Here is a 24,511-nt window from a genome sequence, read left to right as displayed (position 1 = left end):
TTGAAGCTTTAACTTGAAGGTCCTGCAGACCACCTGGATTTCACGTTTATTATGTTCAGCCCGAATTCTACTAAAAGCTGGGGGAATTCATTCTGCAGGATAATTTATCCAGAGCCATTTTTCACCGAGAGTCTGCAGAAACAAGGGGAGAATCCTTCCTTGAGGCTACATGTTGACCATGGACAAGAACTCGTGAGTGCAGTCATCATACAATCCAGCTACTATACTCCCAACGTCCCACACACCTGCATAGCACTTTGGTGATATCAACACCATCATGCTCAACGGTAAAGCTGTGAGACCCACATTTTGTCCCGTCAGTAATAGAACTTTGCATTTACATTTTTTGCACATTAATCAATATAGGAGCCTCTTCTTTAAGGAGGTAGGCGATGGTCTTTGCTAATACATAGAAACATTGGAACACACACAAAATGCATAAGCGAGAGAGGGAGAGAAACCTAGCTCCCATGTGTGTACTGCACAAAAACAAGAGGTGTCAGTTGCACAGGATGAGGTAACGGTAGCTAGAGGTGAAAGAGCATTTAACTTGTGTGCAAATGACTCATTTAATGCTCCTTTATTCCCTTGGTCTCTATCTGAGTCCAGGCCAGGCCAGGAGCGCTCATTCTGGTCAGACAGCGGGAAATTCCACCACATGGAATGGTGTTGGTGGTCTCTGCTTTGCTGCAGTCGGGAGCCCACACAGCAAAATTCCACTAATGAATGCGCCCACCCACGCAGGACCCACCGTCCCCTACCCCTCCTCCCGCCCCGCGCCTGCCCCATTCAACACACCACACCAACACCAACCGCCTTCCTTACGACTGCCCAAGGATTCCTTTCAGGAGCAAAATTTGTTAAATTATAAATTGCAAGCATCCGCCTCAATAATGAACCAAAGCAAAGACCCTCCGGAGGAATCTCAGGGCAGCTCTGGGAGGTGCCAGAGGAAGCACTGGGCCCCTCCCTCCCTCTTGCTCTTAGCCTCAAGGACCCTCCAGGGGAGGGAAATGCTAAGACCACTATGTACAACTGTACAGGGCCCGCCAAACCTGGGAGGTGGGTTCCACCCAGCCTAGGTTATTTGTTTTTCTTTGCAAGAATGCTAATCAAAGCAAAATTTTAACCCAACCAACCAACCAATGAAATACCCCGAGTTGTTTCTTGGCGCACAGGGATTGCCAAGGGAAGGCGCCTGAAGGTTCCTTTGTGGACAGAGGCATTTTTTAAAAAGATCGTCATGGTTGCTTTATGAGTAAGTGGCCACATTACCCCCAGCCTGGGGTCTGCCAGCCCACCCTGGAGGCCTGAGATAAAAGCCCCATTACAGCCCACCGCAGCCTCGGGTACTCTTCCCCAGGCGGGAACCAGTGGTCCTGAGCTGGCACACAACTGTCCTCCAAAAGAAGTGGTGTGGGTTTCCAACAGAACAGAATAGGAGCCCCAGGCCACCCAGTGACTTCTGCTTCTGAGGATGCTACAGGGTGATCGCAGCTCGCACTCCTGTTTCTCTCCACGAATCACATTAGCTTTCTCATCAGGTCCCCAGGATCATGAGGATGAATGAGTGGGGGCCGTGCCCATCCCCTTGGAAAGGCCAGGCCTCCAGACGGGGCCATGGTGGCATGGGGAGGGCAGGGAGAAAGAGGGCTTTAAACGCTTTGCTATTGAAGTGGCTTGGAATAATAAATACACACACTCTCCTTTAAACGTGGCTCACCACATCCTGGGGATCTGGAAAAAAGCGCTCTGCCTCGCGTCCCCCAGCCCTCACCCCCAACAGCAGTCGGCTTTCATGACGCTCTGGGGGAAGGCACGCGGCCTTTGATAATAAGGGGCTCGTTAGTTCTGGGCTAACAGCCCTCCCAGGCCGCTGGGATCCTTTCAAACACTTTTCTATTTCAGGTCAAGGAAGTTCATAAATGTAAAGACGAGGTGGTAGAAGTGGGAGAGGAAAGGGAGCAAGAGGTGGTTGGGGGCAGCTTGTTACTGGCAGCCAGAGACATCTGGAGGGTCCTTTAGGCCTGGTGGACATACCCTTCCGTTGGTGTAGGAAACAGTTAATGAAAGGTGGCTTTGAGTCCCTGAAGGGGACCTGGGCTCTTTAGGAATTTAGGGAAAATTCAGTCCCTGCCTGAAGATGCTTGGAAATCCACACAGTCCTTATGCTAAACACGATTAGCTTCTCTAGAGCTGATTCCTCTGCCGGCCAGAAGAGGGCAGCACATGCTTCTGCATTACAGGGAGAGCTGGGCTGCCAGGCACTAAGGGTGGATACCAGGTTATTTGAAGGAGGATTTATGAAATTAACAGCAGCATCAGCAACAGCAATAGCTATCACATATTGGTGCCTACTGTGTACCAGGAACTAAATGCTTCATGCATAGATGCATTAATTAACATGACAATGTTACAAAAGAAGGCACTATTATAATATCCATATTCAGATGGGGAAGCAGAGGCATATAGAAATTAAGAGAAATTGCCTGTGCTAAGACAGAAGTTGATAAATTATAATTCAGGATCCAAATCCAGACCACTTCCTACTTTGGTGCTACCCTCAAGCTAAGATTTTTTTTTTTCTTTTTACATTTTCGAATAGTAAAAAAAAATGTCAAAAGAAAAAGAATATTTTGTGATGTATGAAAATTATGTGAGGTGTAGTGTCCATAGATGAAGCTTTACTGGGATGCAGCCTCACTTATTTTTGAAGTATTGTCTGGGCTGCTTTATGTTTCCACAGCTGAGCTGAGCAGAGTGCAGCAGGTCCTGTGCAGCCCTCAAGGTCCAAGACATTTACTGTGACCCTTTATAGAAAAAGCTCACCCCCTGGCCTGACAGGTAAGACTGCCTGTTTCCATTCCAGACGCCAGAGGGCAGGGTTCATACTTCAGTGCATATGGAGTCAACACAGTTATTCCAGAGGGATCTGGAAGCATCGGAGGCCTTGGTCTTTCCAACAGGGTAGCTCAAGGTGAAGTAGAAGGGTAGGTTTGATGTTTCCTTTGAAGAGTTTCAAGGAAGAAGTGACATGTTAGATCTGGAAGGGACCATAGGAATTGCTTCCATATTTCATGGAGTCTAAGATGGATATTTTTTTCATGCTTTGACATCTTTGGAATCAAGCTATGCCTTACAATCAAAATTCTAGTGTTAAAGTGAAAGCACTTGTTGTTCAAGCATATTTTGCTTTGTAGTGGTATTTAGAATAATAGCATTTTATAGTGGATGACACCTTAGATCAGGCAGTTCCTGCCTCCTCCATATTTTCAGCCTTTTTTTATCTCTTTCAATGATGGGAGACTTTTGTCTTTGGTTGGCAGAACACCTAATTGTAATTCCTTATATCAAACTGAAGGTCTGTAAGTCTCAATTCTCTAGGCATCAAAGGAGGACTAGTTGCTTAATAGATTAAATCAGAGATTAATCTTTGACTTACTCAGAGAGTTTATTTTAATGAGGTGAGGGAGAGAGGGGTGCATGCTGGGAAGGAGCTGCTTTGGGCTGGAGGAGTGGTGGAGGTTGTCGGAGGAGTGGGTCTGTTGGGGAGGTCCAACCAGTAGCGTGTGAGGGGGAAGGACAGAGGTGAGCAGGTATGGACACAAACCACTGAGGATCTGGCAGGGAAAGAAAGACCCCCAGTGTGACAGACAGATGCCTCTTCCTCCAGCATCAGCCAGGAACGTGGCCACTGCAGGGGACCCTTGAAGAGGAAGAGGGTGATTTGAAGATGTCCTGAATGAAGGAAGGGAATCAGGAAGGTACAAGGAATGCAGATGTGGCCAGCTGGCTTTTGCCAGTTTCCCGTGGGCTCTGGGAGCTAAGGAAGGGAAAGAGACGGTTCAGCAGTAACTGCTATGGTGATAACAGGCCCAATGCCCTTCTTCAGTCACACCCCCATCGAATGGGAATGACCTCAGGAGGTCACCCAGCTTCCTTCAGTAACCCCAGGCCTTCTGTGTTATGTGGCTATGACCATCAGTTTTCTCAGCACGAGCCTAGGAGGGTCACTGCTTGCTCCAGATGCCAGGAACTAAGCTGCTGGTGTAAGCATCAGGAAGGAGGAAACCTGGACCCTTATTTGGAAACCAAACTGCCACCGCTCAGAGACCTGGGTGGCGAATGGCCTTGTATCCAGGGATCTGGAGCAGAGACGGTGCCCTCCACAGTGGTGGCCATGTGTGAAATTAGATTTGAAAGGGCTGGGGAGCGGAGGGCTCCACCCCAACGGGTGCTTTTCATGTGGGAACATGTGTCCTGGATTTTGCGGTACAGTACCTATTTCTTATTATTTTATTGTTTTCAGTGAAGGCAATTTGTAGACATCTGATTGTCTACATTTTGGGGATTGAGCTGCTGTAGGGACAACACTAGAGAGGCAGTTCCCCCTGGGCAGGGTCCTTTCACCATGAACATACAGTCCTGTGTCCAGCACAGCACAGGCACCAAAGAAGGTTTCGAGGATTTCATTTAGGAAGTTAGAAACGCTCTCTTAGGACAAATATGTTAGAAAGAGTATTTCAGGATGTCACAGAGTGCCCCATAACTCAGTACAGCCTCCGGGGTGGGAAGGAGCCAGCACACCTTTGCAAACACACACCGGAGTCACGATAGAAAGAGGCGGCACAGCTGTGTGGACAGAGAGGGGCGGGAAATAGGTGCCGCGGGCTAAGGTTGCAGGGAGGTTTTGTGGGTCGTCAAGAGAGGATGGGGACAAAGAGAAGTAAATGGGTTTTAGGTACAGAGAAACACAGGTGAAGAGCAGAGATGGTGAGGGCTGCAGCCCAAAGGTAGGGCGAGGCCAGCACCTGCCCAGGGGAGAGGGAAAGAAGAGTCCTAGAAAGCCTGAAGCCAGTGAGCCTGAGGCCGACAGCGAATGGGTAGGGAAGTCACAGAGGGAAGAGCCAAATAAAATGGAAATCACAGTGGCTCTGTGCCTGCGGCTCACGTCAGGAATACTTGTTATCCTTCTGGGAGTTGGGTTTGTTTTTATCTTCTGGAAGAACTGAGGTGTAGCCAACCGGGGCCCCGTTTTGCTTCGTCTGCTTGAAGACGCCACAGAGCTACCCTGTGGCCCACCATGTGCATTAGGCATCATAGCTCTCAGGGCTGTTGGTCCTGGGTTCATACCCCCAGCTCAGTTTATGGTCTCGCCTTGTTTTTCTTCCTCACTTCCTTCTAGTGAATGTTGCTTTGCTGTGCCGTACACATCCCTGTGAGGAGCCATAAGGCCTTTGGGAGCAAGTGGGGTATAAATATAACAGAAAGGAGGCCCCCAAGACCAAGGAACACAGAAGTGAACATAAGAGGGAAAACTGAACATGACAGAGGATGAGAAGAGGGGATTCAAAGGAAGCCTTGAAAGACTAAAATCATTCGAACTGGAGAAAATACATTCAGGACAGAGATTTGTGGTCCAGGTGGCCTGAGGAACCTGGGAAAGCTGAAGCCCGAGATGTAAGTGGATCCTATACACAGGGATTGTGACTGGGGTCTTTTAGACCCCTCGGCAAGGGTAAAAAGATTCCCCTGCACATGTGCAGGATGGAAGGTAGCAAGTGAGGCGGAGTGGGAGAAATCATGGTCTCAGGTGGACACACACACAGGCCCACCTTCTCACAGCCAGAAAGAAAGTGGGACATAAGCACATGAGAATGTGATGCTTTCCCAAAAAAACAAAGATGGCGATTCTGGGCAGAAATGTCAGCTGTGTCTAAGGGGAATGTGATCGGACCAGAGGAAATTAAAGGGGACTTCCTAATTAACTGATAAGAATGGAGAATGAAATCTGTACCTCCCATCATTTGTTAATGGCCTGAAATCTGTGATATGCACAAAATGTGAGACAGAACATGGGAATTGTTAGGACTGAAGAAAAAGGAAAAAGAGATGAAAAATCAAGCAAAATATACTATTTTCTTCCTAAATAATGGTAAGTAGGTAAAATGAATTTCAAATCTTTGAAAGCTAAAAGATTTGGCAGGGGTTTGGAAGAGTCTATTCTGACTGCAGTTTGAGGATAAGAAATACAAATTGTAAGGTGAGTATTCAGAGGCAGAAACTTAGATTTTCTTAGGTGATGACAGAATGGAGGCGAGCATGCTAAAGTAGGGTGGAAAAGAAACTCCTTCAGGGAAGAGAGAGACCCCAGGGCCAAACTGGTGCCCTGGGCAGGCCAAGTATGCGGCCAGAAGGGAGGAGATGCCTAAGCTGCTGTGTGCTGCCCATCCTGGGTCACCTGGGGTCTCTGGGCCAAGGTGGGATCTCAGAGGAGAAGGAGCTGGGGCTGGAGCTGAGGCGTGTTTCACAGTGAGAGACATGTGCAGAGACAGTGGCAGGATGCTAGGGATGAAGGCCTTGGCACTGCTGAAGGAGGATGCTCCGGCCATTGCTGGATGCCACGTGGTGAGGAAGAATGGACGGGGCAGCAGCTCAGAGCGAGAACAGAGCTTCCTGACTGTGAACCCCAGACATGGTATAGAAAGTGCCAAAGGGACTTGGAGGAAGCTGTGTTCTACCTCAGTCCTTCCGCTTCAGCACTCCAGGAGCCTGCAATACCTAGCCTCCAATACTAGGCAAATGGTGTGACTTTCCCTTGCCAGATTGAAACCACCAAGTGCAGGGCCCAGAGCAAGGACCTCTGCAGCCACAACCACAGGCAGGACTGCTTTCTCCCACTTTGTTGCTTTTTATAAAAAGCTTTCTTCCTTCATCTTCACCTCCTTCAACTTCCTCACCAGCTAGTTCTTCTGAACCTTCCTCCCGGATTCTTCTCCTCTGCCCTCCCTTAAATGTGGAAATCCCTGTATGTTGACTTTAGTGCTCTTCTCATTTGCAGGCTTAATTGCCTGAAGATGTGTAACACCTCAAACCACATCGTCATCCCCGCCTCTCTGCTGTGATACATCTGTTTGCCCTGGATGACAGCTCAGAACCATAGCTGGCCTTCGAATGTGCTGGTGGACATTATTCCAGGGGCTCCTCTATGGTACATATTTTATAGGTGGAGAAACTGAGCCTGTGAAATCAAAATCACTCTCCCGCAAGAGGCAAAGCTGAAGCTAACCCAGGCAGCTGGCTTCAGTCTGCAAGTTAACCTCACAGGGTCGCCTGACTCTGTGACAGGGAAATGCAGCATGTCCAGAGACACAGTTCTTGTCTCTCCCACCAGGTCAGAGCTGGGGGTGCAAAACCTCAAGTGACAAAGAATGAAACCACCTGACCATGCAGCATTGAACCAAACATGGGAGCTTATGACCCGAGCATGACAAAGTCCAGGCTGCATTTAAGTGAAGAGCAAATTAGAGAAAGCGTGAGGGAAGGGCCTGGAGCCAGCATCTGGTCACAGTGAGCCAAGGGGACCTGGATCTGGCGATTATGGAAGGAGGAGGTGGTGCAGTGACAGGTCCCCAAACAGTATGGAAGTGGGACTCAGGACAGGAGAAATGCTAGGATGCTGGCGTCCTGTGGTCAGGGCCAGCCACAGGCACTCTCGATGTATACTTCAGAGAGGAGCCACACGTGCCAAGAACGGAGGGAGCAAGGGTGGGAGAGTGGAGAAGAGGCCGGATGGGTGGGAGATTCGGAAGAGCTGGCTGGGGGTGAGTGGGAAGGAGGAGCTTTAGTAGTAGAGTTTTTGTTGTTGTTGTTTGTTTTTTGTTCTTTTTAGTTATACATGACAGTAGAATCTATTCTGACATATTTATACAAACACGGAGTATATCTTACTCATTAGGATCCCAGTCTTGTGTATATACACATATTGAGATTCTCTGTGGTGTATTCATATATGAACACAGGAAAATAATGTCTGAGTCATTCTACTGACTTTTTATTCCCATCTCCCTGCTTCCCTTCATTCCCCTTTGTCTAATCCAATGAACTTCTATTTTCTCCACCCCCTTATTGTGTGTTAACATCACTATGTCAGAGAACATTTGACCTTTGGATTTGGGGGATTGGCTTATTTCACTTAGCATGAGAGCCACCAGATTTTTCCATTTACTGGACAATGCCATGATTTCATTCTTCATTATGGATGGTAATATTCCATTGTGTTTATGTACCACATTTTCTTTATCCATTCATCTGTTGAAGGGCACCCAGGCTGGTTCCATAGTTTAGCTATTGTGGATTGAGCTGCTATAAACATTGATGTGGCTGTGTCACTGGAGTACTCTGATTTTAACTCCTTTGGGTATATACCAAGGAGTGGGGTAACTGGGTCAAATAGTGGTTCCAGTCCTAATTTTTTGAGGAATCTCCATATTTTAGCAGTAGTTTTCTATGGCACTATGCATGTTTGTCCCATTTTTATGATAACACCAATTATCAAAATTAGCATTTAATGAACATTTTCATGTTCTAAGCCCTGTACTAAAGAATGTACAGGCACTGACTTATAAAATGAATGCATCTACATTACACAGCTTTGATATGCTATTAATTGCCTTATTTGGCAGATGAAGAAATTGAAAGTATCATTAAGTCCATTTTACAGATGCAAAAACAGAGACTTGGAAATAAATAATACACCTCTCAGGCACAGTTGTGAAGCTAGAAGATCTGGGATTCAAACCTGAGGTGGTAACTGCAGGTTGGCATGTTTTCCAGCCCCTATGGACAATTGATTCTTTGAGGACAATGATTATCTCATTCATCTCCACAGCTCCAGAGCCTGGCAAACAACAAGTACCCTTTAAAATGGGTTCAGACTTGTGGCAACTCCCTGTGAGTTGTGTTTGTCGAATGAATAAATGAGCAGCTTCAAGTGCAAACTAACAGGTAGCTCTCTTGAGTACTAGCAAGGGTGGTTTCCATGGGTGAGGTCTGGTTCCTGTAAATGGGGACTCTGGAGACCTTGCGGAACAGGGAGATTTTGAATGGCAGTTCCTGTAGCCATCATGGGAATAAAGGATGACCCACCCCAGAAAACAATGTCACAGTATTGGCTTTTTTCCTGTTGACAGGACAGGAAAGGACCAGGTATACATGAGGACCATATGGGAGCATTCTCTGCTCAAAAGGAAGAAAAAAATTGACATCACAAGAGGGACAGTCTGAAGAAAGGATGCTGGAGAATTAGATGCAAAGTTGAAAATCCAGAAAGAAAAATGGCCAAGTGGCGGGTGTATGTAGGAAAGTCTGCCAAAGGAGGCGGGGGTGCGTGCTGATGCCCCGGCAGGGATCCGGGAGGCTGCAGGCCACAGAGCACCAACATGGCAGAGAGGGTTGCCGGCTGTCTCCCGGGGAAGCGTCCTGTGGGTTGGGACCACAGAGCTGACCTGGGCGCCCTTGGAGAAGTGCTGCTGTCGCAGAGGATGGGCCCCAAGGGGAGCCATGGCTCTGGTTTGCCAGCCTATGAACTTTTGGACCCTGTGGATCACAACTCAGGGCTGTGGGATGGGGGAAGGAAAAGTCGAGGAGAAGTGGGGGAGGGCCAGCTAGCTACAGGAGAGGCATCTGGTTCAAAGGAAGAGGAGAGGAATGGCATCTGGGAGCCAGGCTCTTGGGGAACAGAAACGCCAGAGCTTTGAAATGTGCAAATGAGTTAGGAGAGGAGGGAGTCACAAGGGCAAAACCCGGGACAGAGAAGCACAGGGTGAAACAGAAGAAGGGAAACCATGGAAATTGGAAAGTATTGAGTTTATAGGAAACTGATACTCAGTATACCGTGGAAACTGTTGCTTTGGCTTTGGGGATAAGAGAACTGTAAATATGGATAATATGTAAATGCCACTTATAATTTTAAAAATCTGGGAGTCTCAAATGAGATAATCTTTCTGAGGGCACTTTGACAAGTATGAAGGAAGATATTTGTGGTCGAGATGAAAGGACACTGGATGTGGAGTCTGAAAACCAGAATCCAAGAGCCAGCTCTGGGCCCTGGGGAGAGGGCAAGCCACTGGTCCTCTCGCTTGCCTCCGGCCAGCAAAGTGGCAATAACTCTTCTTTCCCACGATGGCTCTGAGTGCCTCTGTGAGTTTGCTAGGGCTGCCACAACAAAGTGCCACCAACAGGGTGACTTAAAACAGCGAGATTCTTCCACATTTGGGTTTGGAGGACAGTCCAAAGCCCAGCGTCAGCAGGTGTCCTTCCTGCCTCTTCCAGCTCCTGGCTCAGCACTCCAACCTCTCCCTCCTTCTTCTCGGGTTCTCTCCTCTTCCCAAGAGGACGCCAGTCATTGGATGACCCTCTCTTGACATCCTTAACTAGTTACATATGATAAGACCCTATTTCCAAATAAGATCACAACCTGGTCCCAGGTGGATATGAATTTTGGGGGGACACTGACTCACTACAGGATCCAATGGCAATGAAGCTAGGGCACCACGTATATTGAAAATATTGGCCACACACTTCTTGTCCCCCAAGGGTCACCCGCCTCACACGACCTCGACCTTGGGCCTCTTATGGCTGCCATTGCGCACCGGGTACACTCTCCAACCGCTGCAGGCCCCCGTCACTCTTCCAGGTCTCTGTTTCAGCTTTTCCTCACCCTCCCCACATTCTCCATGCTACAACCTCAGCTGATTCTCCCCTAATTTGGGAGTGGGCACCAGGGATTGAACCTAAGGGCGCTTAACCACCAAGCCGTATCCCCAACCCTTTTTGGATTTTATTTGGAGACAGGGTCTCAGTGAGTTACTCAGGGCCTTGCTAAATTGCTGAGGCTGACTTTAACTCGCAGTCCTCCTGCCTCAGCCTCCTGAGCTGCTGGGATTACAGATGTGCACCACTGCACCCAACTCTCCTCTAATTTTTATGATCCATATGAAACTGCTTTGAGAAGCTTTCTCAAAGTACCTGAGATAAAGACTTCCTGCTCCAAACACCTTTGACAGGAATCATATTTTTCTTTCACCTGGCACTGAATCAGCTCTTCTGACTCCCTTTGATTAAGCCATAATGTACCTCTTATCTTTTTGTTTGACATTTTGTGACTTGAAGCCTTCTTCCTGCGCCAGTCAGGCACAGCAGATTGGAAAGTGTCTTTTTCTTCTTCAAAGCCCTGGAAATTAGCTCTGTCTTGGCACAATCCAGGTGGTCAGTCACTGTGACTGAGGTATTTAATTCTCATCCCACCCGCCCTGCTCCCCTGTTCCTGCTGCCACTTCTTCAGATGCCTCTCCTGGTTGTGTGGTCACTACCCTGCACCCCCCAGTACTGGAGCACATGGTCAACACCACCTTCTTGTGGTCCACTGCACATCCTTCACTCGCTCATTCACAAAGGTCCATGTGGTGCTTCCCCCCTTGCCTTGGCGCTGTGCTGTGGGGGTCTGGTCATTTTCCCATTTGGGGGGCAAAGGGGCCCTCCCGTCCTTCCTTTGCTCAGTGCCTAACACTGGTCTTTGAGCCTTGCACGTGCCCATTCAGATGGCTTAAAGGAGGGGGCCAAATGAGGGGCTCAAATCGCTGTGAACGTAAGTGAGGCTCAGACTCCACGAAGCAGGCACCACGAGAGAACCAGGCCCTGGGTTCTGGAACTGATGGCGAAAGCAAGGGCCTGCTGGGGGAGGGGCCGGGCTTTGAGGAGTGCCTTCCCAGCACCCTCAGCAGCAGCAGGGCTGGTGGCTGCCCCCACCCCCATGGCCTCCAGACAAACTCTAAGAAATGTCTCAGGGACCAGACACAGGTGAGAATGTATGTTCCAATGCAAACACAGGCAGGATCACACCTGTGGGACAAATGCATGGTAATAAGGACCTTTTGCTCCAGTGCATTATGCCGTGCTTTAAGGCAGCCTCCCATGAACTGCATCCCTCCCTCCGAGTCAGCAATAGGCCCCTTGGCCTTTCCCCTGCCCTAACCAGGTGGTAGGACCTCCCACCATCTGTCAAGGGGCATGTCGGGGTGCATGAATGACCAACGGCCTTGGTTCCAGGTGCTTCCTTGGCCTGAGTATCTGACAGGCCCATGGGTAAACTGAAGGCGCCCAGGGTAGGAAACAGATGCCGCCGGGGCTCCTGGTGGAAGGGAGTCACTCACCAGCATTATTTTGCTGCTTGGTGTTTTTGATGTAGGCAGAGAACTTGGAGAAGATGTCAATGCCTGCTGTATTGGACTCCCGGTGTTTCGCAGCCAGTTTGGGGTACCTGGAATGGAAGATGCAGCGTTCTGTGAATCAGTGAGATTTGGAGCTCCTTTAAGGGTGAAGTCATGCCACAAGAATAGCACTCTCCTTTCTGGTGGGGTCTATTCATCTTTTGGAGGTTTATCTCTATCCTCAAGGGAGGGCGGGCACTCTGCCCCTGTTCACAGTAAAGGAAATCAGAGGTTGCTCAAGGGCTGAGAGTTGCTGGTGGGGACACTGTTGGGCAAGGAATGTCACTCAGAGGTCTCAGGACCCATCTTCTCCCTGGGACCAATGACAATGCACCAGTGAAAATCTTCTAATCAAAGGGACTAGGCTCACCACATAGGGCCCCTACATTTCCTCTACCCACATGATAGTACCTATCCACTGCCAGCCCTGCCATCATAATTCTACCTGTGCAGAGCATAGAGATGCCTGGCTCCCTAGCACTTGAAGTCTTTTCTCCAAAGGAAGAAGGCCCACAGCCTGCTCCTGAAATATCCTTCACACATTTATTATTGTACAGTAATAAGATGTAGAACCTACCAGGACCCATCAACAGGACATTTGTTTTTATGTCCAGGCACAGAGATAGATTTGCAATGACCCAGTCCCTCCGTTCCTTGAACTATCTTTCACTTTCTTTCTGAAGACAAAAGAATCAAGAGGTGGGCTGGGTTTACCACTGTAGGCCTTGGTCAGCAATCTTACTGATCGAGGTAAGACTGCTTATGTGGGAATACATGGCTTTGACCCACTAGCACCATCAACATGAGTAACTCTAATTTAAAATGACATTTCCCTAACACGTTCATGTTGATGGCCAGGCAGGGGTGGGAGGAGATAGGGGACAGTTGCCTGGTGATCCTTATTAATGAATGTCAATCTTTGTGATTTCTGGGTGAAAACTTTTGACCGTAAGCTGTTTGGTTCCTCTATGACAAAAGAGTGACATATATGGACTGGGGCTGCAGCTCAGTGGTAGAGCGCTTGCCTGGCCTGTATGCAGCACTGGGGTTGATCCTTAGCACTACATAAAAAGAAATAAAATAAAGGCATTCTGTCCATCTACAGGTTAAAAAAAATTTAAAAAGAGGGAAATATATGTTTTTTTCTTTTAGTTTGGTTTAAATATTTTGAACCAAAACAAGTCTTTAAAAATTAGTTCTTTTTTTTTTTTTTCCTTTTTGCTCCTCATCTGGTTTATTATCCAGAACTGTCCACTCATGGGGCCATGGGCTGCTGCTCTTTAATTTCAGAGATATTACCATGGGAAGCATCCTCCAAAACTCATTAGATTCAGCTCTTGGCCATCAGGCAGGTAAGAAAGGCACTATTTTCCTCATTGGACAGTGCAGCAATTAAAGACCTAAGTTAGTGATGGTTTCAGGACCCACAGCAAATAAAGAATGGAGGGGCATTGAGAACTTGGGTTCCTTGCCCTGAAATAGTGTCCCACACACTTGATCACTCTGCTGCTCTGACAACAGTAAAAACTAACTTTCATTGAGTGCCTACTACGTGCTGGCTACTTTTCTAATCCTTTACATGTATTCACCAGTTACTCCTCATAACAATTCTATTGGTACTGTTATTACTCTCTTTTCCCACATGAAGAAACTGAAAGGTTTAGCAATTTGCCTGAGGTCATGTAGCTAGTTGGCAGAGCCAGGATTTCTACCCAGGCAGTTTTGCTGTGGAAGTCCAGTTCTTAACTTCCACGTCCTGCGGACCTTTATCCATTCTGTTATTTACCCTCTAAAGCCACCAAGTCCTCAAGGCTGGGCTGAGCACTATGGTGACCTCTCCCCATCCGCCAGGAGAGGGAGCTCTGCGCAGTTTGCATCTGCCTGTTCTTTGGTATGCTACTGTGCAGTACTGGGAATTATCAAATTCCTCGGCAGTGCCTGGGGGCATGAAGCAAGCTTTCCTGCAAGATGCTGGGTAGTCTGCCAAGATGTAGTAATTTGGTGTCATGTCTCCCTCTTTTGGCCTTCGTACATAAAATACAACATGCTATTAAAATTGATAGGTTTAAATTATTAAGTACTAAGTGTTCTTTGTTCATCACTGACAATCTAAAGAGAAAATGCATTTTAATAGATAGCTTGTTTGGGTTTCTTTTGTTTTGCTCTATGTCTTCATTTAGTGAAAATTCCAATACTCTGACCATGTCTTCATAACTAGGGTGGACCGAACATGGATATATGGTACCAAACGCAAGATGAGCAAAAAAGGACCCACATTCAGGGGAACCTGCCAGTGTCATTCTGTTTCCTGAGCACTATGATTCATTGAGACTGTATAGTGTCATGTTCCATTTGCAGTTTGTTCTTGTAGGAGTCTCCAAATGTTAATCTCACAGATTTCAAGGACAAGACCTGAGGAGGTTGCTATGTAGGATAAGTGTATTCATGTTTATCCCTTATTCCAAATATGTAAAGGAAGGGTCTACAAAATTCCTTCTGTTTCTCTAAAAGACTAGCAAATGGTGTTTCATTCACACAAACACCTTTGAGATAACATTATGTTGGGGTCTGATGACAATTAAAAAATGGATTAATTTTACTTAATTAGGAGTTAGGAAGACATAGCTCATGATCCCTGTTTGTGCATGATCTTTGAGATAACAATGGATCTTACATTTGTAAATGGTTAAAAAAAAAAAAAGGATACCACTCTGTACTGTGTGACAACAATATGCAATTTGAATCTCATTGCTAGCGAGTAAAATTCTACTGGAATACAGCCCCGCCCATTCATTTCCATATCCGCTAGGGCAGCTTTCATGGTACAACAACAGAGTTGAGACAGATTCCCGAGGCTCACGAAGTCAAAACCATTTAGTATCTTGCATTTTACAGATAGTTTGTTGGCCTGGACCTAAATGATGAAAATTTCTTTCCATGTTATTTATAGAATCTTGTTGCAAATGCACTCATCTTATACCTGCACTTAAACTCCATTCTAGGTAAAACAGTTGACTTCTTACCAAATGAAATAAATAAAACAAATATGATAATAAATGTTTTTGATAGAGAACGGTAGCAGGAAAAAAAAAAAAAAAAGATTGTTGATGGTAAGTGCTCTGACAGATTTGTAGTTCCAGATGCCTTCTCACTGACAGCCACTGGTCACTGTGCCACTGAACAGGACTGCATGTACCTGCCAAGGGCCGGGCCCTGTGCCTCCTTTGGGGAACACACTGAAGAAAAAGAGAAACAGTCCTGACGGAGTGACCTTTGCTGATTCTGGGGTCTCTCCTGGCAGCCTGAGTGCTGACCCTCCTTTTTCTAAGGAGTGAGATGTGGAAGCCCTTCCTGCCTGACCCTTCTCCACTATTCTTGCTTCTTCACTTCACCAAACTCTCACTTGAGAGGCAGGTTCGTGGATTTGACATTTCTGACCTTTGACTTGCTCCTGTTTGTCTTACCTATGCTAATTAAGCCTAAGATCCTTGGAGGGTCTGTCTTCTTAATTAAAAGACATCTCTTGGGATCAGTGTTTAAGACCTAAGGTCACTTGCTGTCCTTATGACTGCACTGGGGAGACAGTCACAAAACAGGTGCAGACTCTCTTTCTGACTCTTTAAGCTGTTGTTTGATGAACTCTGACTCTGTACCAGGCACTGGGCTCAGCAGGACTGCCTTCTTCCATAGCACTGTAAAATCAGCATTATGGCTCTCAGTTTACAGAAGCGAGAATCAAAGATCAGAGAGCTTTTAAGTAATTTGCTTTTAACTAATTTGACAGCTCATGCTCACTAAATATCCATGTGCTTCTTGGTGCTTCCTGGCCTCCCTCTTTGTGATGCTGGGGTCATGTGACTGGATTTTGGCCAATGGAGTGGGAATAGAAGTGATGTAACCCACCTCATGGCTCTGACTCTTAAATACACTCAGTGTGATCCCTCTTCTCTCTTTTTTCCTGCAGAAGGAATCTTGGAGATCATATGTTCCAAAAGCTACAAGATGGAAGAGAGCCACACCACCCACTCAAACTTTGCTCAAGTGGGATATAAGCCGGGATTCTATTAAACCTGGGAGATTTTTGTGGCTCCTTTGTTCCTGCAGAACAGCACCACCTGGTGGTACAGATTGGAACCCAGTCACTGTGACTCCAAAGCCCACCCTCAGTCCCCATCCTGAAGGAAGCTTGCAGAAGCTGTTTCTCTACCCACCAGATGATTAGAAGAACAGTCTTCATTTTTACTAATATCAGATATCTCTACTTAAAAAAATATAAAGAATTCAAAGTATCTTTTGACACTCAAAGTTCTGGATGCTTGCTAGAGGACTGACTTGATAACATGCTCTGTAATCGACCATTTAATTTAGCCTCCTAAATTTACTTTGGGACATCCGTGCACTAAGACTATTTTAAACAATAGCCAGTTCTGGGAGAACACTTTGAGAAACCCATGGGATTGTAGAATATGGGCTTAAAGGAATCTTGGGACTAGGTAGTGTCACACACCCCCTCATTTTAGAGATGAGAAAATTAGGAGGCCCTCAGAGGGGGAGAGGCTTGTCCAAGGTCACCCATGGTCTACAGCTGGGAGAGAGGGGGCCACAGTTAGGTCTCCTGACTCTCGGTTCTCAATTCTAGAAACACTCGCCATTCCAAGGAGATGAAAGACCAAGGCCAGCACGTCGCCACAGTAATTTCCCTCTAAAATCCCAACACTTCCTTGTTGAGCATTCACTGGGACAACCGACAGAAATACAGGGATGTTAGTCTCATTTAGAAACTACTTGAGACTTCCTGGATTCCTCATTTTGACACCAAAAGCTCTGTGGGATCAAATGTGATTTTTTAAAAAAAAATGTTGTCAGAGTGTTTGTATATATGATTTTTTCCTTAAAAAAAAAAAGGGGGAAAAAATAAAGCTCCCACAATGTCTTGGCTGTCTGGCAGGCTTTACAAACAGCACTGTGATGAGAAACACATGGAGAGTAGCCCCACATGAACAGTTATGGTGGTTTTGCTGCCCCCTGGAGACCAGGCCTGGCAGCACTGCTCCAGGGGCCTCAGAACACAGGTCACCCCACCTGTCAGCACAAGTCAGTGGTGTGTGATCCGGCCAGCAGGTACCTCTGCATGAGGCACTGGCTTGGTGACATTTGCCAGGGGGTAACTGCAGTACCTGCCCCAGTCTTACAGCTTCAAAGGCCTCTGAGGGACACTTCTGGTGGAGAGTGTCCAGAGCTGTTGATGGTCTCACCACGAGGGCTCTCACCTTAGCAACCTTCTAGAGATGTGCATTTTAACAGTTTTGGGGTTCTGCTACCTGCAAGTGCTGGATCACAGAATCACTAATATGGCAGGGATGTACTTCATAAAACTTACATTTAACTGCAGTCCAGAAAATGAGCCGAGGAGAAGAAGGAGCAGTCAGGACAGGTAAGGTAGGAGAGAGAGGAGGGAGAGGGTGTCCGCATCCGACACCACCTCGCCCTGCTGGATCATGGAAATGTTTTAGAATAATGAGCCTGACAGTGATTCTCCTCAGAAAGAATGTTCAAAGGGTGTAGAATTCCGAGGGTCTCTGGACCCCATGTTGGATACCGATTGGGGATGCCTGAGTCAGGGAAACAGCCTGGAAGAGGCGTAGCCAGATTTGGGGTAGGGAAGAGGTGGGCAGCCTGGCTAAAGAGAGTGTGAAGAATTGAAGGCAGGGCTGGGGATATGGCTCAGTTGGTAGACTGCCTGCCTTGCAAGCACAAGACCCTGGGTTCAATCCCCAGCATCCCCCGCAAAAAAAAAAAAAAAAAAAAAAAAAAAGAATTGAAGGCAGGAAGGGATCTGGGGTCATCCTTTCACAGAGGAGGGACTGAGACCCATAGCAGAGAAGGGACAGGTCCAGGAGGTCACAGCCCATCACTGGTAGAGCCAGGAGCACATCCTAGCTGCACCCCTACATCCTGGGTCTGGCAAAAGATCCAGAGGGACACTCTGCTTCTCACTGCTTTACCCTCTATTCCCTATTGACCTGAGAGAAGTAGTCACTCGGGTGGGCAGGTTACCTCTAAAAGAGAAAACATTAACTTCACCTTGGACTTCCTTTTTGGGTCTCACAGGCAAAGTCTAAACTCACTGAGTTATTGAAAACAGCATTTTTTTAAATGTAGGATTTAGAACCAGTACCCTCTATGATGCTGAGTCTCAGTGGGGGGGATGCAATTCACCCTTCAAGTCACTTCCAACCAAGTGGCTGGCTAGTGTCCTATTCAGAGATGCATGCGGCTTCAGGCAGTGAACGAGCTGGGTGTAATCTGTGGGGCTGCCCATTTGATTTAATTAATGCACTATTTAACGTCCACACTCAGTTGCTTCCAATGGGCTTGAGGCAATTTTCCACTCAGTGCTAAAATAAACTGTTCTATTAATACGGGTGACAAAGAAAAATTTTAAGAAAGAATGCATCTGATTGCTGAAAGGCTTTATCAGAAAACAACTGGGAGTTTTAATTTCTTAACAGGAGTTCAGTGTACAGGCAACAAGTTACTTAGTCTCTCCATGCCCAACTGCAAAATGAGGACCGTGGTGGCGCCCCCTCCCGGGCTGTTGCGGCAGTGACAGGAATTGTATCAGCTAAGTGCTGTGAACAGTGCTGGACAGAGTGCTCTAGGCACGATGAATAAATGAAGCTTTCGAATTAATACAAGGCAGGCCAGGCACGGTGGTGCTCTCCTGTAATCTCAGCTACTCGAGGATCCAAGTTCCAGGTCAGTCTTGGCAGCTTCGTGCTGTCTCAAAAGAGTGGAAAGGGCTGGGGATGTAGCTCAGTGGTAGAGCTTGCCTACTATGTGCAGGGCCCCTGGGTTCAATCCTCAGTACCATCAAATAAACAAATACATTCAAGATGGTGATTTCTAGTTGTCAAATCCCACTTATTTTACCTACTAAGTAGGTCCTGAATTCTTCCTATTCCTCACCTCACATTTTACTGCCACTGCCTTGGCACAGCCCTTTATTCTGTCTCACCTGAACTGTCCCCAACTGGCACCTCCTCTTTGATTGCTCTACCTCAGTTTTACCACCCTCTACACTACTACCTCCCCCACCCCGCAAAGCAACTCTCCCAGCCCTGTGCTGAAGACCATACCAGATCTATATGTAATATTATTTTTTTAATTGTTTTTCAGAAAGTGTGATTGCTCTAATGTCTTCCTGAATGTTCTATAAGGAACAAGTCTGACCTCTGACAACTTTCACTCCTGGTTTAAGCCACTGGGGGTCCCTTTCTTGACTTGTTTTCATTGTACCAGCCTTTCAGCATTTCTGGAATGGGGGAGTCAGCCTGTGCCCTCACTTGGAGGTCTTCCAGGCACGGTGAACTGGAGTGACGGGAACATATGGGTCAAGGGAGGGGTGGTGACCTTCCCAGGGCTCCCCAAATCTCTCTGTGTAGGAGGGACTGGCTGGGTCCCCCTTCCTGTGATTCCTACTAGCATTTAGTAGAGCTGTGGTTTGTTTTTTTGGCAGTTCTGAGGACTGAACAGGGGGAACTTGGACACTGGGCCTCCCCAACTTCTTGTTATTTTTTATTTGTACATAGGGCCTTGCTACGTTGCTGAGGCTGCCTTGAAACTTACTATCCTCCTACCTCAACCTCTCAAGATGGTGGAATTACAGATGTGCCACCAAGTGAGGCCGTTTTGAGATTGGCAGCCCTTGGGGGTCCTACACTCTCCTGTGCTCTGGAATTCAGTAGCCTTCTTAGGAAACCTGCCTTCCCCAAATTAGCCCCTTCCCTTTCATTGGCTCCAGAAAGAAGCAGCTCCTTACTTTTCAGGGGTCAAGGTCTCCTCCAGGAACTCCTCGATCTTATTGACATCTGTCTTCACGTCCCCATTGAAGGTCAGAAAGGGCGGATGGGTTCCAGGGGCCAGGTTGTGCAGGTCAGCTGGCTTTCTGTAGAGAGAGCAAGATTGAGATGTCGGCATACACCAGGAAGCTTCCTGTTCTGAGAAAACTAAGATTTATTATATATTAGAATCTCTGTGCTATCCAAAATGTCCATGAGCAAAACCAGATCTATAGTGTGGAGCAGGAGAGGCTGAAGAACATTCTGAAGCCTTGTGGTGTGACCCACAAACCTGCCCAGTGGAAGTCAGTGCCAGGGAACTCCAGTCAGGATGGAGCTGAGCACCAGTGAAAAGCGGAGAGAATCAGCGGGCACTGCCTACCTCAGTGGCCTGCTGCAACTGTGGGGTGCAGGGAAGAGACTGGGCTTTGCTTTCAAAAGTTTCTTCACTAATTAGTCTGACAAAAATGCTCTTTGGGGCTGGGGTTGTGGCTTAGTGGTAGAGCGCTTGCCTAGCATGTGTGAGGCACTGGGTTTGATTCTCTATACTACATATAAATAAATAAAATAAAGGTCTATTGGGGGAGAAAATGCATTTTGAAATCATTGGTCACCAGACAGGCTGCAACCAAGGATTCTGCATCAAGAACCTACTGTTATTGGGTTCTGTTACCAGATATCTAAGAGGAAAGTCTTCAAATCCTGAAGAGAAAGGGCCTAGAAATGTGCCTGGCATATAGGAGGCTCCTAGTAGATAGATATTTTTAATGCCTACATAAATAAAATATACACTTATAATTTAAGAGGGAGTTATTTTAGTCAAAGAATTAGAAATCAAAAATTGGCCTAAAGTTGATAAAAACTTCCATTCTGAAAACTTTTGGCTTTCAATTGAATATGGAGAGAGCCAGTAGGCAATTGTATGCAAGAGTGTCCGGATTCCACCAGAGTTTGCCTTCTATGCTTTTTTTTTTTTACTTTGGAACTTAATTTGAGCACACACACACTTTATGCTTAAAATGTGACTATTGTGATTCTAGTTTTACTAACAAGTAGTTATTTTTCTTGGAATGTTTTAAAAATTTTGTTCAACACACATAAATGAAAAGTATCCTATGAATCTGAAATTACACTTATATTTTTAAAAGTAGAGATTTCTTGTGTTATTATGTTATAAATAACCCATTTTCTAGGTAATGAATTCAACTCAATATAACACTTGCTTTAGGAAAATTAAGCTTTGCTGGGACCAGTAGGATCTTTTAAATTAAGCATACATACAACAAGTAGCAAATGCAGTCCCTAAGAAGAGAGAAGGGCTCTTGCATGCCTGTAGGATTCTGGGTCAGGGACTCAAAGACATCTGAGATAACTAAAGCAGCAGTGCACTCTTTCCCTGTGGAAAAGACCTAAATTATCCAGAGAGGATGGCATAGGTGACCAAGAGGGTGAAATCCTGGAACACACGTCCAATCAATGAGCAAGCGAGTCCCGGATGACCTCTCTGCACAGCCCACGGCGATGCCAAGCGCAGGCCTGGTTCGTGCTGGGCAGTGTACTGACCGCTGTGAGAAGGGACTTTGGGTGCCCACAGCAGGAAGGAATGTGTGTGACGTGGTCTCTGTTCACGCCAACACTGTGCTTCTGTGGCCAAGTGCAAGAGCAAGGATGGAGTAAAGGGCAGATAAGAAGGGTTGGCGATGGGGAAAGTGGGGAGGTAGAAGTCTGAGCTGGAGGAGGAAGGAAGAGGAGGGATCCGCCAGGGCTGGAGCAGGAGAGTCACCCCAGATGCTCTCTCGGCAGGCAGCATTTCTTGTGGGAGTCAGACTGGAAAACATTAGAAGGAGGAACTGTGAAAAAGTAAACAAAGGGGCAGAGGCGTCTGTAATGAAATAAATTCCTGGCTAAATCAGTTGGGGAGGGGACCAGAAGAATTTCAATTACAGGGCTCCTCCCTGGTCGCTCCCAACATGTGCCCCCTCCAGCTGCACTCTGTGGCACTTGGAACTAGGACAAGGGCTTGGAAAGTATTTTTAAAATCTGATTTACTTAGTGCCCTTGTTTACTTTGTGTGTGTCCCTCCGTTTAGACAATGAAAGGACATTCTTTACTTGTTCCTCCTGCTTTCTAGTGCTCACACAAGCAGCCCTGCCAGAATTATTTCCAGCGGTTACCTCTCTGTGGCTTAAAGGTACAGGAATTTGTTGTGGCTTGGGTGGAGTTTTTCCTTGGGACATGAAGGCATGCTGGCCACTGGTGTCTGACACCCTGGGGAGGTTCTAGGGCTGCACTGCTCATGGGATCTGATCAGATGGGACCCTCTTGCTTTTTTGTGGACCTCCTCCAGCATTTACAGTTGAAGCTATACAATCACCATTGAATTACATGTTGCTGGGTCAAAGGTATAAACTATTTAATGTGTATCAGTCTTCTTTTCCTAACTGGATTGCCAACTCACAAGGGCAGATATTGCTAAGAAGAGCTGATGGGTTTGGAGTTCCTGCAATGAGCCAGGTAGAACGCAAATAATGTTTATGGCCTGCCTCACTAGATCCTCACAAACTCTCACTGATTAAGAAGGCAGTAAATTTTTGTCCATTGTACAGATGAGGAAACTGAGGCTAGAAAAGTGTAAAGTCACTCAATAAATTGTGGTGCCAGGATAAGTCAGTGTTCTTAGAATATGTGTGCGTGTGTGTGTGTTGGCAGTAAGAAAGTTTCCTTTTCTGTCACACTGGAGTGGTGACAATTGCATGGCCTGTGTCAAAGGGATTCTGGCAGGACCAGATGTGATCTGAAGGATGCTGGTGGTTCCCTGCCCCATTCTGAGCTCCAGCTGAACACACGGGTCACCTCTTAAAGATGATTGTCTATTCTTTCAATCTGTGTGAACGCCTGTGGATCTTTTATTGTTGTCACAGACACTAATCACATGGCACATGTGTGTTCATTTAGTTGACAGATGTTAGCCGAGGACCATTATAAAGCTAGTTGCTGTGGCCTGTCCTTGAGGGATTTAAGGTCTTATTTGAAAGAAACGAACTTCATAACTGATGTGTTTTGAAGATCATAAGATTTAAACCAAGGACTCTGAGATTTTAGTAGCAGTCCCTCCAATTTCTAGTTCACCTTAGGCAAGTCTTCTAAGTGTGCCTGTCCCAGTTTCCTCATATAAAATGGAGAATCAGGTTTCCTTCACACAACTAGATTTTTTTTTTTTTAATGGGAAAGTGCTTACTAGTTGTAAAGCATAAGGACTGTAGCTATCACAACTGGGTAAAAATGCTAACTAACTGCCCCATGTGACCTGCACAACAGGTGAGTCTGAAGGGAGGTCAGTTGGTGAGTGTGTTCCTGAGAGTGGTGAGGTGAGCGTCCTCGCAGAGGGGATGGGGCTGAAGTCACAGTCCAGGAGCGGGGCACGGTCTGCGGAGACAGGGAGGAAGGTGCCAGTTTCGACAGAGGATGGATTCTAGACTCAGGCTCAGACTGCAAGGAACAAGAGCAGCAGAAGGTGGGCCAGCCTGACAGGTAGGCAGGTGATGAAAAGGTATGTGGGGAGACAGTGTTGGGAAGGAGGAAGGAGAGGGAGGGCCTCAGGGGCATAGATTGTATGGAGAGCAGAGAGCAGAGAAGGCTTCTTGAGCAAGAGAGGGAGGCTCCTGATTAAAGTGCTATCCTAGGAGGAGTAACCTTGGGAAGTAAGGTGGGGGAGGGAGAGAGAGAGAGGGAACCTGAGAGGATGAAGGCCCATCTGAAGAACAAAGAAACAATCAGGCTGGCAGCGGCCAGGTGTGGACTTTGAGAATGGAAGAGAGTGCTTGCAGGTAGAGGCTAGTGCAATAGAAGCCAGGCGCGGTGGCCTAGGCCTGCAATCCCAGAGACTTTTGAGGCTGAGGCAGGAGGATCACAAGTTATAGGCCAGCCTGGGTAACTCAGTGAGGACCTAAGCAATGTGGCAAGACCCTGTCTCAAGAGAAACAATAAAAAGGTCTGGGATATGCCTCAGATGTAGAGCATCCCTGGGCTCAATCCCCAGTACCCCCCAAAGGAGTTAATGGGAGAATGTGCTGACTTGGCTACTGAGGGAGGTGGCAAGAGAAAGGAGCTGGAAACGTGTCGATGCCCGGAGAATGGGAAAGCAAGGAATCCAGGAGGAGAACAAAGGAAGAAAAGATGGAAACGAATCCAGACCTACAGATTGTAATGTGACGATGGAATGTCCAAGTGGAGATATCTACAAGACAGCAGGACTCTGGGTGGAGAATAATTCCCATAAAGAACCAGGGAAGAAGGTGGGGGTGGAAGACAAACACTTGGGGGAGGTCTGTTCCAGGTTTCAAGGACAGGTGGCAGAGAGGAACCAACACCTGTGGTAAGAGTGAAGAGCTCGGCTCCTGGTATTGAATGATGCCTGGTATTCCAACAGCTGTTAAACTGCACTTTAAAAGCAGAACACTAGGACCTCTCTATCCAGGCCCATAATCCAGAACTCCCACACTAAGGGATTCAGAAGATGGGAAGAGAGTGTGCGGAAAGATCTGGATTCCAACTTCAGGGTGAAGACTTGGACTCAGCCCTGAAGCCCTCTAGAGTCCCATGGATGATGGTGTTTGCATT

The 24,511-nt window shown here is 46.9% G+C and overlaps 1 protein-coding gene across 2 annotated transcripts in view; it reads right to left on the bottom strand.

Moving 5' to 3' along the window:
* CLIC5 (chloride intracellular channel 5) overlaps positions 1-24,511 on the bottom strand; it is a 149,100-nt gene that overhangs the window by 22,459 nt on the left and 102,130 nt on the right. For both annotated transcript variants that reach the window (XM_079147156.1, XM_079147157.1), the window contains exons 3-4: positions 19,873-19,998; positions 11,994-12,100 (exon numbers count right to left, since the gene is read on the bottom strand). In XM_079147156.1, coding sequence (XP_079003282.1) covers positions 11,994-12,100; positions 19,873-19,998 — 233 coding nt within the window. The remainder of the gene's footprint in view (positions 1-11,993; positions 12,101-19,872; positions 19,999-24,511) is intronic.

The sequence above is a fragment of the Sciurus vulgaris genome (genome assembly GCF_902686455.1).
Source record: "Sciurus vulgaris genome assembly, chromosome: 7".
NCBI lineage: Eukaryota > Metazoa > Chordata > Mammalia > Rodentia > Sciuridae > Sciurus > Sciurus vulgaris.
This window is presented reverse-complemented; position numbering and strand designations above follow the sequence as displayed.